At 45.8% G+C, this 16,831-nt stretch overlaps 1 protein-coding gene across 1 annotated transcript in view; it reads right to left on the bottom strand.

Annotated features, from left to right (window-relative positions):
• The window catches only part of C8A (complement C8 alpha chain), a 65,186-nt gene extending 64,492 nt beyond the window's left edge, over positions 1-694 (bottom strand). The window contains exon 1 of the mRNA XM_059374885.1: positions 530-694. Coding sequence (XP_059230868.1) covers positions 530-606 — 77 coding nt within the window. The 5' untranslated portion in view covers positions 607-694. The remainder of the gene's footprint in view (positions 1-529) is intronic.
• Positions 695-16,831: the final 16,137 nt, after the last annotated feature.

The raw sequence follows: 16,831 nt of genomic DNA, 5'->3' as shown, positions 1-16,831 counted from the left end.
AAATGACCCAGCATCTCTATAGTCTCTCGCCTTTCGCAAAATGATGTTATTAACATTACCTAATTGTATCTCCCCTCAAACACTATGAGATGGGAATTTTCATGATTCACAAACGGATGAGTAGAGGTTAGCTGTCTGACATTACTCAAGAGAATTATTATTTATTAAACCAAGTATACTTTATATCTGGGAACTTATTTCATATTCATCAGCTCTTATAGATGAGACATTATTTTTCTCATTTTCAGCTAGGGAACCAGAAGCTCAAAGAGATTAACTGGTGCCCTCCAGATTGCCCAACTATCGAGTATTAGATCTCAGATTAGATTAGACTGAGTGATTTGTATCTAGGTCCATCGGACTCCAAGGACATGCTCTTTTCACTGCCCTGCACTTCTTCACTGGATTGGTAATAATATGAAAGACATCACATTCTATCCTAAAATCACCTGTTGCAAACATGAAAGTGTCTTAGCGCCCCACTCGGTGATCCCTAGGTACAAATCTTGCAGAATTATGACCAACTCACCGGTTCACCTTCTCCTGAATGGTTACCCCAGGCTGACAAGTCATCAAAGACAAGATGAAGAAAGCAGCAGCAAACATTTCATCCACCCTATGTTACTTAGAACGAATAAAATTATTCAGAGAGCAGGAGTCAAAGATGTCTTCAGACTGGGACCAGTAAGATCAATGTAATGTTTGGAACCAACAGAACTCGCTCAATTCTCATTGAGATGTGGTTAATTAGTGACTAGGGTATTGATTAGCCAAACACCCTAAAATCTCAGACACCAAAGGCCACTGTCCTTCAGATCTTTTGAAAAATAATATCCATATGGTTGAGGAAAGGAGGATTTACAACCAATACCAGTCTAGCAAAGAGATCTTTTTTTCAGAATGAGGCAAAGCCAAATTAAGAGAGAGTCGCAGAATTATTCGATCTTTCTGAGTGACTCTTGGAACTACTAAAGTCAGATCAATTTGCTTTTTAAGACTGAAACAAGGCTAACACTGGTCTATCAGCTTGGTCATAAACAGCTGCCCAAATGTAGAAAATGCTAATAGTTACATAAAGTTTCTACAATGTGTTGCCAAACATCGGGAGCCTGAGAGCTGTTGTAAATGAATGGACTTTCTGCTTTTCATCCAGATATTAGATATGAAAACCCAGCATATTTGTGTCTTGAGGGGACCAGATGTCTTCCATAGACATCTCCAGAAACATTCTTTAGAATTACGGTGACAGCTACACAGCTGCACCAATGATCTCATACCTACACACATTCTCTTACTCTTCCAGACATATTCATAAATTAATTAAATAAGTAGAGATGGAGAGACAGGAATAACTGAACATGTGGCAGCCCTGTCATATGTCTTATTTTACTGAGCCCTCACAAGTCGATGATAGAGGATTGATTGATTTCATTTTGCAGTTGAAGAAATGATAGTTCAGAGAAGTTAAGTAGCTTGTCTAAAGCTATCAGCCATCTTGATCTCTTTGGGAATATTTAAATTCTCTCATTAGCAGGATGACCTGGTAGTATCATTATTCATCTCAAATAAAGTTATGAAAAATTTTAATGAACAACTTGTATGCTTAAGAAATATTTAGTTGTGGAGATTTTAATGAGGCACTCAGTTGGTTTTGCCTCTATCTTTTCAGACATTTAGGCAAGCATTTGACAGAAGTGGAGACTGTTATGGGTCCTACAAAAAAACCCTGATGTCCCTGATTTCTGCGTCTTTCTCGCATGTGCGAAGGAATTTTTGAGTGATGTGAGGAGAAAATCAGAGGCCCACTAGGAGTCTGTAGTGGTGTCAATGAGGAGTGATTTTGCCCTTGAGAGGACCTTTGGTAACATCCAGAAACATTTATGGTTGTCACAACTTTGGAGATTGTGCTCCTGGAACACAGTGTGTGCTAAACATCTTACAAAGCATGGGAGAGCTCCCCACCCCCAGGCCCAATGAGGGATTATCTGGCCCCAAATGTCAATAGTGTCAAAGTTGGGGAACACCACCCCACAAAAAATCTGGTCTGCTTTCCCCTGATGCCTGGGATTCTGGGGAATTCATTTTCTTCTTTTTACATGTGGATAACATCATCTTTTTTCCCAGACCAGCTCCTTCTTGAGATTTCCCTGATGGCTTTTCTCTTCACCCAAGACTATAGTGGCCTTCCTTAACCACTGCTCACCTCTCTCATTCTGCACCCCTCAACATGGTCCCTTAAATTCTGTCCTATTTCCTCTGCAATGTTTTTCCTCCAAAGCTTCCCTCCTTCATTCTTACCCTTGGATCCATTTCATGGCCTGGGGTCTTCCCGAAACTATCACGACAGATTCCTAGTGGGCCTCTGTTTTTCTCCTCAGACTAGATCTGCCTGTGCATTACCACTGGACTCATCATCAAGAAGACAGCTCCTGACAACCTAAATCTCCTGCTCGGAAACCTTCAGTGGCTCCCCCATCATCTATCAAATTAGAAGTCCAAATTCCTCCACACATGGATCCAAAGCTATCCTTGCAACCTTCATGAACCATCACCCTCAAATTATTCCTGACATTCTCGGCTAGATTCTCCTGACCTTCCTCACACTTTCTCACTGCTGTGACTGTGCATGCTCGATCCTTACCTGGACTACCTTTATCCATCCTCTCGTACCCTTCTGCCAAGTGTCTTCTCAAATAGCATGCCCACCACGGATCCTTGGCTGATGGTCCCATCTGGAAAGTAACTCCATGTTATCTTTGAATCTTGCAAATATATACCAGCATTTTCCAGTTTTGACTCATACTATGTTTTTCTAGGAGCATGGGGTACATCTCAGTAATGAAAGTTTCTCTAGGGAAAATCCTGTGTCTGATCCTTCTCTGTAATCACCCATATCACTTAACACTGAATCTTTAATAAGAAATAGTATTCGATTGAGTGAACCTGTGAATCAACTAAAGAGAGTTTACTATTCATAATACTTTCAGGTATATTTTCTCATTTAATCTTCAAAATAATCTTGTAAGATAAATATTATCCTCAAGAGAATCCTGACAGAGAGATAGTGATTAAGAGGGAAAATGGAAACAAGGTAGCTAGAGTATCAAACCCTGTACCTGCCACTTTACATGGTTTTTTCAATAATCTTTTTCAATCTATTTAATCTTCACAGTGATCTTCCAAGGCCCGTAGTCATGGTGCTATTTTAAAAATGAGGATATTGAGTTCAGCCTGCTGTCACACAGCTGGTGAATCTCAGAGTCACAGATTTATAATCTTTCCAACTTCAAAACCTGAGACCATTTTGGGGTCTGGTCACAGAACTACCATGTGGCATATCAGGACAGGGCTTGGGTCTTCCAGCTTTAGGTCCTGTTCTCTGTCCATTATGCCTCAGCTCTGAGAATGAGTATCATTTCCCCGGGGATGAAGAAAGCAACCCAGAGTGAATGGAGGGATAACCACAGAATAGAAGCAAGAGAGAAGCTAATTCAAATGGGATCGTGTCATGCCTCTATGACTCGTGTGTGTGTGTGTGTGTGTGTGTGTCTGTGATCATGATGATCTTCTGCCCTTTCGCTGGAGAAACCTACAAAATATTCAACACGACATCAGGCACAATGTCTGCAGACAGTGAGTGAGCAGCCCCAGTCCATTGGCTTTCCTTCCCCGACCTCCTCTCTCCATCCTTGGTGAGACCCAATGTCTGTGATGTTTGTTTTCCTTCCTGATCCTTTCATCAGGCCAGGCCGGGGCTGCAGCCAGCAGACAGCGGTGGGTTTTCAGCTGGAAATGAAGTGGGGCTGGTTTAAGTAATTGATCTCAAGAGAGGCTTTATAAGGGGTGGGCTAATGCGTGCCTCCTGCTTCCCACTTCATGTCCACGCTCTGCATTTGCATTTAAGGGGTGGGATGAGAAGGAGCCATCGTTGGGCTCATTAGCATAGAAATGCAAGATCTTTTCTCAGGTTGGAAGCAGCTCACGCCAAATCTGGGTGGTCCTTTGGGAAATTCACGAGTGTCCATTTTACACCTGAGCCAGTTCTCCAGGCTCCATGGTTGGATCCGCTTCCTTCTCTGTGATGCCTTTCCCCCGAGCACAGTGTGAGCCGTACCTCACCTCCATTCCCCTGCATCCTGGCCACAGCTCCCACCTGGAATTTCTTCCCCCGCCCCAAAGATTTCATTTATTTATTTGACAGAGAGAAATCACAAGTAGGCAGAGAGGAAGGCAGAGAGAAGGGGGAAGCCGGCTCCCTGCTGAGCAGAGAGGCCAATTCGGGGCTCAATCCCAGGACCCTGGGATCTTGACCTAAGCCCAAGGCAGAGGCTTATCCCTCTGAACCACCCAGGCACCCCCGACCTGGGATTTCTGTGAACGCCTGGAGACAGGGCTGTGCTGGCCCAGAGTCCGTGTGCAGCAGATGTACAGGTCTGGGAACGGAGCTAGCTTTCCACAGCAGGCCGACCCCACGTGCTCCAGGAGCAGGCAGTGAGGGACTGCCATGTGTGCACAGATATTAGAGACAATTCAACGCTCCATTCCTGCCAGCATCCCACTGAGGGATCAAGATAATTTCTGTTCCCCCAGCGCACTGGGAGCTTCAGGAGGACAGGGGCTGGTTTTAAATAACTTGTACCCCAGGGCTGGCACTACTAGATATTCCGTACTTGGGTTTTACGAAGCCCAGTAGGAAAACTACAGCTTTCACGTACAGCATACCTGGATTGAAATCCAAATGCCACCATCGATCAACTGTGCCACTTCGGACATTCTGCCTTAATTACCCCTCCTGTATAATGGGCTTGATGGTTTCATATATACAAACATAACAAATATTTATATATTGCACACACATCATACCTAACAAATATTCACCATGGATGCCGTTTCTCTTTGTAATCAATCCCCTTACTTCCTGCCCTTTCTGTCACGGCCTGTACTCCATAAACACCCTCCTGGGGACATTCAGGAGCCTGTTCTCAGCTGGTACTCATGGCGCTATCTGAGAAATTGGTAATGGAGAGAGGGTTGCTGAGAGACAGACGCAGTAGACATTCATGTGTGCCATTTCCCTATATATTTTAGGCATCTTTATGCTATCTAGCCAGGTATCTACTGCTTAACTGACGCTTCGTAAAGATATTGTGACCTCTCAGCCTCAGACCACCAGTGACCAAGTGGACTGGTCCATCAGAACATAAGCGCTGGGGGGCTGACCAAGCCCATCTCATTCACCATCACGTAACGAAGTAGCTGCACATTCTAAGCAATCAGCTATTACATTGGCTCCACTGGGGGTTGGGGTTAGGTACAGGGAAGGGCACTAAATGCCCAGAGATGAAGAGAATGCAGCCCGGCACCCCCGTCACAGTGCATGCCCCAGACTGAGTACCATGGAGATCAGCAGGGACCACGTGGGGAACATCCAGAAACAGCTGCTTCCTGCAGTTTGGGCTTTGAAGGAGGCAGGGGCAGGTAGAAGTGTCTGCAGACAGAGGAAGGGAAAAAACAGCATGAGCAAAACCACGAAGATGCAAAAGGGACACCATCAGTCATCTGGTGAGCAAAAGGACAAAGACCAGGTTGGTTGGTTGGTTGCTTGCTTGCTTTTTTTTTTTTTTTTTTTTTTTTGGCCAAGATGATTTCAGTTCATTCCATTGCTGAGGATGTGGAGGAGCTGCTGAACAGACTGAGGCAGCAGAGCCCCATGATCCGCCTGTACTTGGCACTCTGTGGGGCACACTCTGGGGCAGGATGGAGAGGAAACAGAGAACCCAGCTTGGAGACGACTCCCAGATGCTGGAACTCCATGCACCAGACACGGAGGGGAAACGCTGGAGGACAGAAGGGAACAGTGGGAATCAGAAGCTCCCCCTTCAGGCCTGGGATCCGTGTGCTGGCCTCACCAGGATCACACCGCATGACCTTGGTACGGTCATTTGACTTCTCCGGGCCTCAGTGTCCACACCTGCTGGCCGGCTCTTCTCCACTGCCCCGTGTAGGCTGAAATCCTGTGCACGGAGAGCCCCATCTAAGCCGCTCCCTCTAGAGCTGCAGCACTAGGAAACAAACAGATAGCTATTTCCAAACCAGGCAAGTCTCTCTTAATACTTTTATTCAGGACTTGTCTTCCCAGGAGACACTCCGGGCTGTCAGTCTGTAATTAGACTTTCTCCCGCTCGGAAAGCCGGGCTGTGCGGAGCAAGAGACGGAGCCGGATTAGCCCACTGTAAACAAATGTGGTCAGTCCCCTTCTCGCTGGTCTCGGTTCCAGCTGAGTGGATTTCTGCAGCTCCTGGGTGAATGTTAATGCCTCCAACGTACACGGTTGCAAGAAAAGAATCGAGTGTGCCTCCCTATCTCGAGAACGCTTCGCAAGCATCTCTGTGATGCAGCGTGGGGCACGGGGGCAGCCAGCAGCGCTAAGAACTTAAAGAGCCTAAGGCAGGAGATGGGCACCTGTGTTTCAAGGGAAGCTCAGCCACTAATTTCCTTTGTAACCTTGCAAGAGTCACTTCAGCTCTCTGAGCCTCAGGTATCTCAACTGTAAAATGAGGCTGAGAACACCTGCCTCGCAGGCCTGCTGGAAAGTGTAATTGAGATAATGTCCATGAGAGCTTTTGGTAAAGCTCTGCAGGCACGGGGTCAGGGTCAAGGATGGCGGACTCAGCTTTCCAGCGCCAGGGGGCAGGGAGTCGGGGGAGGTGCAGAGCAAGCGGGAGGACCAGGTTCCAAATCGTCATCAGCATCAGAGTCCTAGAGGATGGGGACAGGGGAGCAGAATCAATGCCCCCCTGAACTGCCCTCTGATGAAGATTGCCCTGAAATCAGATGCAGGTCCACCCCACCCCACCCCTCCCCCGCCGTGGGAGCAGAAGAAAGAGTGCTACCGCTTATGAGCATTTGCTCTTCCCGTAATCTTGACAGTGGCTTTAGAAGATAATGCTTATATCCACTCCACAGATGAGGAGGCTGAGACCAGAAAAAGAAGATGGGAGGGAGAGAAGGGTTGAGGCCAAGTTGCTCTGACATTTAGCCTGCTGAGGCTCCCTGTTTCTCAAATTATAAGCAGATTAGAATCGGCTTTAAATGGGGGACAGACATGTTGTAGGTCATTACCACACATGAAACAATTGGGGGATCATCACGAATGTTTTCACAGAGCATCAAGGAGGATGAGTCCATGTCATGAACCATAAGCATCACGAAGGCAGGGGCTGTACTTGCTGCCAGAGCCCAGGACCAGCAACACTGCTGGGAACAGAGCAAGCACTCTATGAATACTTGTTAAATGAAGACACCACCTCTCTGAGACTTACTGTCATCCCCTGGGCTTTTCTGGGTGATCACAACAGTAAGAAAGGAAAGCAAGTCCTTCATATAAATTGCCTGCAGATTCTGTATGCATTTGTTCCACTGGCGTTTCCATTTCTACTACATTTCTACTGCTGTGTAACAAACCACCACAAAACTCAGTGGCTAGAAACACCATGGGTTTATTATTTCTCAGGATTCTGCAGAAGGTCACTTACGGATGGGGCTGCATTCAGCCGAGAGCTCAGCTGGGGCTGGAAAACGCATGCGATGGCGTCTCATCACACAGTAGTCTAGCCGAGGCTTCTTCCCAGCCTATCCGCTGACTTCCCAGAGAGAATGCTTATGCTTCCATCACACTTGCTAACATCCCATTGGCAAAGCAAGTCACATGACCAAGCCCAGATCAGTGTGGGAGGGGACTGCACAGGGTGTACAGATCTGGAAGTAAGGTTCATAGAGATCAGTTTGACGTACGGATCTTCATGAGCTACACTTAGTAATTAACTTAAATACGTACAGCAGTTAGAAAGGTGCCTGGCACTTAGTTTGTACTCCTGAGGTATTAGGGATAGCTAAACCCGATTAATACCTAATTATAGTATATTATCATAATTATTATTAAGTTCCTTACTGGGACTGCCTTTATTTTTTGGAAAATGAAACGAGAGCCCCGTGCTAGGGATGCTTTGGTGTACCCTTCAAACTCTGAGCATATTAACCCTCTGTATTTCTGAAGCTCCACAGCTGTGTTTGAGCAGCTGGGTCGGCAATGAAAATGAAGATGAATCCCTCTTTCTCCTCTTCCCCTGAGCCCTTCATTTTTACATGGTTTCCCTAAACCTGGGTATACTTTTAGCTTGTTCCTAAAAGTGCTGTTGGAACGTAAAGGAGGATTACTCATCTCTGGAAGAATCCATTCACTCACTCAGCATTTTCCTAAGCCCATCATGGTAATCTCCTTCCCTTTTCCAGGGATACATTTGGAGGCGGATGTGGGATCCAGTTCTGGCAGACGAGATGTGGATGAGCTGCAAATCTGTTGGGTAACTTCTGAGGAAGGATGCCTCCCTTGATCCAAAGAAAAAGGTATGTCTTGTGTCCCTTCCTACTTTTGGACATGGTTGCCTGAGGGTATAACACTTGGAGATACCTTTTATACCTGTTGTCATATCATGACAAGAATATGCTCTGGATAACCCTCTATTCCCAGAGGGAAAGAGACCCATGAACTGAAAAACTCAGCCAGCTTAGAGACCTTCAACTTGAAACAGAATTGTTTCATCAGACCCAGACTCACTCTCACTGTCACAGCTTGAAGCAGAGCTCCGTAGCTGACCTCAGAAAACTGTCGAGTTTGGGGATGGCTCTTATGTAGCATTATGTAACAACAGCTAACCAATACAGCGTTGTATCCCCCAGTCTGCTGTCAACTGAGCTGCAGCATCAAAGGTGTACGCCCAGGACCACCCTAGTATGGAAGGCAACGTAAGAGAAATTTTGAGAGAGATTGCCCTTGGCCTTTAGGAACCAGAGCAGCCATGCAAGCAAGGTTGAGTAAGAGCCATGGAGTGTTGTGGTTGGGACCAGGAAGTTAAAATACTAGATTGAGTCTACCCTAATTGCTGAAACTAACCAAAAAGCTACGAATCCACCAATAAGATGTAAGAAACTCTATCTAAACATCTTAGCTGAAGGCAGTGACATAAAAATAGGTAAAACTCTATATCTGGTTTATACCCTTCATCCCAATTGTTCAGTAATTCTGCTCCACTTAGAAATTCTCTCTCTCTAAAAATCGGTGTTGCCTTTAACAGGGCAATGCCAGTCTAGGCTCTTTGCTCTAGACCATAACTAAAATTATGGACCTTCATCTCAATATGGCTCCCTTTTTGTTTCCATTGTATTTCCTTGTTTTGTATCAGTCTGTTGCTCATATACCTCGCTTTTGCAAGAGAAATCTTTCAAAGGATGTTTGACTCTATACATAATTTAAACCTTGTCTTATAGAAACTTTCAAGGAATATTAGGACTTTATTCAAGTGTGATCAAAACACTGTTACTGCTAAAATTAAAATGATTCATGACAGCGGTAGCAGCTACCATGTCCTGAGCACTTTCTACAAGCCTAGCTCTATAGAGGTGCTCTGTGTGCCATTTATCCAGTCTCATACCCATCAATTAGGTGGGTATGATTATCCCATGTTCTTCCAGTAATAATACAGCAGCATATGTCTGGCTCTGCCTCTACATTGGACATTGAATGGAGCCCTTTGCATGCCTTGTCTCAATGCCTTCCTACAACCCCTTCCTCTGGAATGGTAATTTTCCCATTTGTTAGAAGAGAAGGTTGATCCAGTGGGTGAAGGAGCTTTCTCACACCACCCAGTCAAGATGTCATAGTGTCAGGATCTGAACTGGTCTGCCATTTTCTAAACCCCTGTTCTTTCTGCTTCATGATTGTCTCCTAGACACAGAAGCCATGTTGCTATTCCTGCTACACCGACCTTTTGTCCCCAGTTGAGACTGGCTTGTGCATCTACTCCATAGATCTTTTCTAGCACCAAAAAGTTGGAAGGCAAGATTTGAGTGGCATCCCATGTAGATGAAATCTGGTGATCCCAGGGCAAAGGCAAACACAAAAAGAAAGGAAAAGCCCAATGACTTTTAGTTTATGTCTAACTAGCAGCCCCCTCACTTAGCCACACTGCCCTTCACCGCCCCAGCCTCCAGGCAGAGGGGCCCCTACCCTACTAATGGTGAGCCTTTGGGGAGAAGCCAATGGGTGTTAGCCAAAGAAACACAGACATTATTCTTTCATTCACAAAATTTAGAGTTTACAAGTACCTCATATCTATTTTGCATCCACTGTGTATGTCCTTGTATATAGTCTTGCAGCCACTCTGTGAAATAAACATCATCATGCCCAAAATATTGGCATAGCTCAGATTTCAAATTCAGCTCTCCTTTATTAGAGTTCAAGAATATGCCAGGGAACTTTCTGGACATTTTCTAGTATAAGACCTCATTTAAATCTCACCAAGCACCTATCAAGTCGAGATTATTATTCTCATCTTGAAGAAAGCAAATTAAGGATTTGGGTGACGGTGTGACACATTCACCGCTGCCCTTACAATCAGTGTGTTTGAGCCCAGGCCATCATTCAACAGACCTGTGCTCAGTCCACAGCACGAGGACATGGCCGGCAGGCTCTGACTGGCAGCCTGGCTTCCACTGAGCTCTGCTGTGCTGATGGCTTGAGTCTGTCTGTCTCACTGTCATATGTGGAAGTAGATGACTTGTCTGTAGTTGACAGGACTTCTGAGCAAGAGGGAGCTGTATGTGAGGAACTGTATCCAAGGAGATTGACGACACCTCAGGCAGATTAGGTGGCAAGACCCTGAACATTGAGCCCGAACCTAACACCATCATGGGGTGAGACCTTGCGGGATATTGGGAGGTGCTGGGTCAAATTAGTAAAGAATTACATTAAAAATGTAAATAATTTGTTGCCAGTGGGCAGAACTGTGCCATGGCTGTTTGTAAACATAGTCCAACTTGTTGATAGACTTTCCTTAGGAGTAGAAAGAGTCTCTGTCCCCTCCCACCAAATCTGGACTCTGGAACTGCTTGACCGATGGACTACGATGAAGGGGGGGGGTAGTTTCAGGGCGAAGATTTTTTTTTTTTAGTTTTTTTTTATTTATTTGACAGACAGAGATCACAAACAGACAGAGAGGCAGGCAGAGGGAGAGAGGGGGAGGCAGGCTCCCTGCTGAGCAGAGAGTCCGATGCAGGGCTCGATCCTAGGACCCTGAGATCATGACCTGAGCCACCCAGGTGCCCACTGAGCCACCCAGGCACCCCCACAGGGCTAGGATTTAATGAATGGACAGTTTTCATTTCCTGTCTTTTGGGTCACCTACCCTTCAATTTAGCAGCCACACAGTGAGGAAACCCAAGCCACACTGTCGGGAGACCCACATGGAGGGGAGTGGACAGGCAGCTTTTCGAGAGCTGGGAGTGAGCTGTCTGGAAAGAGGTCTCCAGATCAGCCAACCCGGCCGGCACAGCATGGAACGGGGGTCTTGGCTGATCCCTAACCAAACTGCAGATTCATAAACAAAATAAATGATTGTTATAGTTCTACACCACTGTGTTTTGGGGTGCTTAGATACACAGCAATGGACAATTGGAATAGAGATGAGCCTGATTATCTGTGGAGTCTCTGCTATATGCCAAGGTCATACCGGTGACAATCACTTTGCATTCTTAGAGCAATGCACTTAGACGAAGAAACCAATGATCAGGAGGGATACAAGACTCGCTTGAGATGCTGTGTCTAGTGAGTGGCTCAACATGGATCTGAATTCAATCTGGATAAATTCTCCAGTCCCCTGAACCATGGGGCAGCGAGGTAGAGACAACCCCTCTCTAGCCCCCGAACACCTTCAAGGACCTAAGTATAAAACAAGTGTACAGCCCATTCTGTTTTTAGGCTGCATGATGCTTATTTGGGAATAGTAAATGTATCCAGGTTTGAATTCCTGGCACAATTCCAAGGAGTGCCCCCCCACCCCAGGGTAGGGGATCAGCTAAGCAACTGTCCGGCTGGGCTCATCACTTAACTTCCCTGATCCTCAGTTTCCCCGTCTATAAGATAAGGACACAAATGCTATCAGCCTCATAGGGTTGTTGCAAGGATTGAATGAGGACATATTGGTAAATGACTTAATACAGTACCTTGCCCCAAATAGATAACTCAAGACATCCCATATTCCTAATATTGAGGACTCAGAGAGAAGGCTTTTCTTCACACATTCCTTCTGACCCTAAAGAGAGAGCTCCGTAGGGTCGTGATGAGACAGATGCATCCCACCCCTGAGCCTCATTTATTTTAACCTCCTCGAAGGCTTAGCCCTTGTGCCTCCACTCCTGCAGCCCCTCCGGCCAAGAATAAAGCTCAAACCACAGCCCGTAAGCTTTGCTCACAAATTCCTCCTTCACGACTGACTGAGCCCCGATACTGGAAAGAAACATTCTGTTGAATCATGTAAATCCCCACTCATCTCCAAATTGGGTGCTGGAGTGCCTCGGGGAAGTGATTTTACAACCTCACTGACTTTAGCCAAGGTAGACTCCAATTGCTCTTGCAAGATAATTCAGCCTGCGTCTGGCAACAAGACCATGCAGGGGCTTCGTCCCTTCTCCCCTGAACTGAAGGGGAACAGTTTCTTCCTTAGGGAGGCAGAAGAGGGAGATCTTAAACCTGCCCCCGCCGGTCCCCCTCTGAAGCCCTCTCCAGATGGCACAGGTGAAATTCAGAGACTCATCACTCGCTCACCCTCTCACTTGAACAAAGGATCTTGGATACCGGCAGGGGTGGGGAGGGCCATCTTGAGAGATGGCATCTGCACTATGAGGTCAAGTTTGCCTGCGCTTTCCCTGACAGCCTCCTGGATTTCAGAGGCAGGGTACTGCTGTGATTCAGCTATCCTGACGTCCCCACGTGGGAAAATGCTTTCCAGTTGCTGTGCCTCTGGGGAGAACTGTACTCTTTTCTTGTACCCCTGCCTTTTTTTTTTTTAATTTTTATTTTCAAATCTAGGCCTTGCAATAGATCATTCCACCCACAGCCAATGGAGCTGCACATAGTACACACCCAGCCCTGTCTATCCCAAGATGCCGTGACTGTGTGGCCACAGACGGCACAATTCCTCAGGCTGGTTTGCAAGATAACTGTCCTTCCAGTGGCCCAAATCCCACTGCAAATATTAGAAAAACAGGTCAGCAGTAATCATAATCATCGTCATAAAAATCACTATCTGTTTTTGAAAGCTCCATCTCCAAGGGCTTAATAACCACTATGTTATGTGTTTGTTGCTTCAGCTTCAAAAGGTAGATCTTATCGTCTGTATTTCATGTATGCAGAAAGAGGCTCAATAACCAAGTTATTTGTCGAAGGCCATACAGCTAATATGTGGCAGAATTAGAATGTTTTTACTGAGGGATAATTGACATACAACATTGTATTAGTTTTAAGTGTGCAACATAGTGAGTCAATATTCATATACATTATGGGATGATCACCACAATGCACAGTTGTTAAAATATTATTGACTGTATCTTTGATGCTGTACAGTATATCCCCATGACTTATTTATCTCATAACTGTAAGTCTGTGCCTCTTAATCTCATCCACCTATGTCACCCATCCTTCCCATCCTTCTCCCCTCCAGTAACCACCAACCTGTTCTCTGTATCTATAAGTCTGTTTCTGGTTTTGTTTATTTATTTGGTTTTTTTAGATATCACAAAGACGTGAAATCATAGGATTTTTGTCTTTCTCTGTCTGCCTTATTTCACTTAGCAGAATACCCTCTAGGTCCATCTATCTTGAAACAAATGGCAAGATTTCGTACTTTTTTATGGCTAAGTTATGTTCCATTGTGTATATATTCTCCATCTTCTTTGTCCATTCATCTGCCAGTGAATACTTGCTTTGCTTCCATATCTTGGCTCTTGTAAATAATGCTACAATGACCAGAGGGGTGCATCTGACTTTTTGAGTTCATGTTTTTGTGTTCTTTGGAAAAATACTTAGAAGTAGAATTGCTCGCTCATATGGTAATTCTATTGTTTTTATTTTTTGAGGAACTGCCAGGCTGTTTTCCACAGTGGCTACACCAGTGTACAAGGCTCCCTTTTTTGCCACATCCTCTCCAACATTGTTAGTTCTTGTGGTTTTGAACAGGGATGAGTTTATTTCTCATTGTGGTTTTGATTTGCATTTCCCTGCATCTGTTGGCTATCTGGATGTCTTCTCTGGCAAAGACAGAGTCAGAATTTCGGGTCTTCCATTGTTGACCATTGATAACTATCTGGGGAAGGTTTTCTGATGGCTGTCCACACTCCAGAAGAACATGCTATCCAGACTGGCTGAGCCTTCCTCAGCCATGCTCAGCAGAAAGATCTTCAGCCATGGTTCACTTTCTCCATGTCCAGAGACGGTTCGGAACAGGCTCTGTCCTTACCAGCAGATGGTATCCATCATCTGTCTTGTAACCCCCAGCTCACTTTCTGGTGTGCTTGGGGACCAATGACCTCACCAAACCCAAATGACTACTATTTTGGCCCAGACTGCATTCCACCTGCTTTCTAGGTCCTGCTCGCAAGACTATAGGTGGATCAGAAGAATTTGTGAGAGGATTGACCCATGATAGAGACTCCTAGGAGCTTCAAGGGACCAGAATCCACAGACACTCACAAATCATTCACAATGTCTTATGAAGAGCATACATGATTTCCAGTGTCTTCCTTGCCCACTGTCCTCTTCTAAAGGCAGTGGCCCTGCCCTCACACAGCATGACCCCTGAGCTGCCATGTTTAGCATTTGACTCCTTGGTAGCTCCCAACTGTGCTAAGTGTGGACACGTGACCCAGGGCCAGCTATAATGTGGCCAATATGAAAAGTTCTGTCCAGAGAGGGGTGAGCCGGCCAATCAGATTTCTATTCAGGGAAACTGAATGGAAAGATGTAAGGAAAATACAGTTATTTGTAGCAGAAACCAAGGCTGGCTGGATGCCCAGAGAAAAGCTATCAGGTAGAATAGAGACCCTAAATAAATTAATATGATATATAGATTAAAATTATAACAATATGAAAACACAAGTAAGCAGAAGCTCTGAGGAAGACCAAGGACATGTGAGGAAACCAGTTGTTGGTGGGAAGAGAAAAAAAGGTAGCACTTGCATAGAGCTAAGCACTGGGATGGAGATGCGCTGATCCTTTCTGCCCTGGATCCAGATGCCTTGACTGGGAGTCCTGGTCACACTCTGGTTCCTGCTCTTGGACTCCCTGTATAGCTCCTTCTCATTTATTGCCAAGGGCATCCTTATGGTGACACCTGTCCCTCCTCCTTCCTTCTAATGCTGTCTGTATAAGTCTCTTTTCATTATTGCTAAGAGAGGGTTACTAAGACTTCCATCTCTGCACACTTGTAGTTGTGTGGGGGAATAGGCTTATTTGTATTTTATGGACTCTGACCTTCATGGATACTACACCGTATCCACAGGCATTTGGGGTAACATAAGAGGCTACAGGTGTGGCCTGCCAGTAGTCAAGTGGCGAGGGGGTGATGCTGGGTAGTTTTCTTGGTTTTGTCTTGGCTTCCAATGTATGCGTTTGTTCCTGGTTTTTTAATTCTACTTTTACTTTTGGTGCTTTCACATTTGATACCATCTGATAAGCTCCTTTCCAAAACATGAAAAGTCAGAGCCCTGATGGAAAACAGAATTCCCCTCAGGTGACTCAAAAGGAGAGACTTGAACACGGGTCTTCTCATGGAGGTCTGGACGAGGTGGATGCAACGACCAAGGGATGTTGAGGCGCCCAGAGATTAGCAAGAGCAGGACATCATTATTGTCCAGACGGCTGGAGGAATGGGAGAGGAAAGATAAAGACTGGAGCCCAGGGGGCTTTCCTTCTAGGACCGTCGGCTTTGTTCCCGTGGCAGAGTGCTGACTTGACCCCCCGCGGTCTGGCACTCCCCGAGATGCCCGTCGTTCATCCTGGGCCCAAACATCTCCAGATACTAACTGAGCCTCTGGATTTGATCAGCTCCTGTCGTTCTGCTTTCCACACCATCAGGGAAAGGGTGTCTAAGAGGTTACTGCAGCTGGCAGAGAGCTTGGGGTATGTGTGTTCTTGTTCCTGCTCTCCGCTGCTTTGTTCCCCGTCCTTGAGAAAACACTTCTCAGCTCGGTGAAGTGCCCAGTTCTCTGGAGAACACGCACCTCCTCAGAGGGCCTGCCTGTATCCACACTAAGGGGTTCAGCGACACAACGTCCCCACACAGGGGGACCTCTCTGTCCCCCACTCCTCATTCCTGCCGTGGCTGCCACAGAGTAAATCTTCAGGAATCCAGACCCACGGATGCAGAATTTCTGAAGATGTAGACTCAGACTCAGTTTGAATTTATTTGTTGCAGTCTTTAGGCAAAGCAGAACAGATGAGAGTATAAAGCTAATATTTATTGACCGGCCCTGACAGGCTAGGTGCTCGTGTATACCATTTCATTTCATCTTGATGTTCATTCTGTGAGATGAGTACTGTAGAAATGGAATAGCAGAGAGGTTAATTTGCCCAAACTCTCATATTTAATGCTCCACAGAGGCAAGATTCAGGCTCGGGCTCTCTGGAGCCAAGCCCCTCCAAGCCCCTCACTCATCCCATTATATCATACTGCTGTTTGGCAAAAAAAAAAAAGAAAAAAAGAAAAATATATATATAAAATTAAAAAGGTGCTGATCGTTGGACTGGTTGGGGAGGACCCAAAGGCTCTTTCTCATACAGCAACCTGGCTTATTAAAGCTCCATCGTATCATATGTCTGCGGAGCTGAAAATCATAAAACTGTACTTCCTAGGGGCGCCTGGGTGGCTCAGTGGGTTAAAGCCTCTGCCTTCGGCTCGGGCATGATCCCAGGGTCCTGGGATCAAGCCCCATATCAGAC

Source organism: Mustela nigripes, chromosome 14, assembly GCF_022355385.1.
Source record: "Mustela nigripes isolate SB6536 chromosome 14, MUSNIG.SB6536, whole genome shotgun sequence".
NCBI classification, from domain to species: domain Eukaryota; kingdom Metazoa; phylum Chordata; class Mammalia; order Carnivora; family Mustelidae; genus Mustela; species Mustela nigripes.
This window is presented reverse-complemented; position numbering and strand designations above follow the sequence as displayed.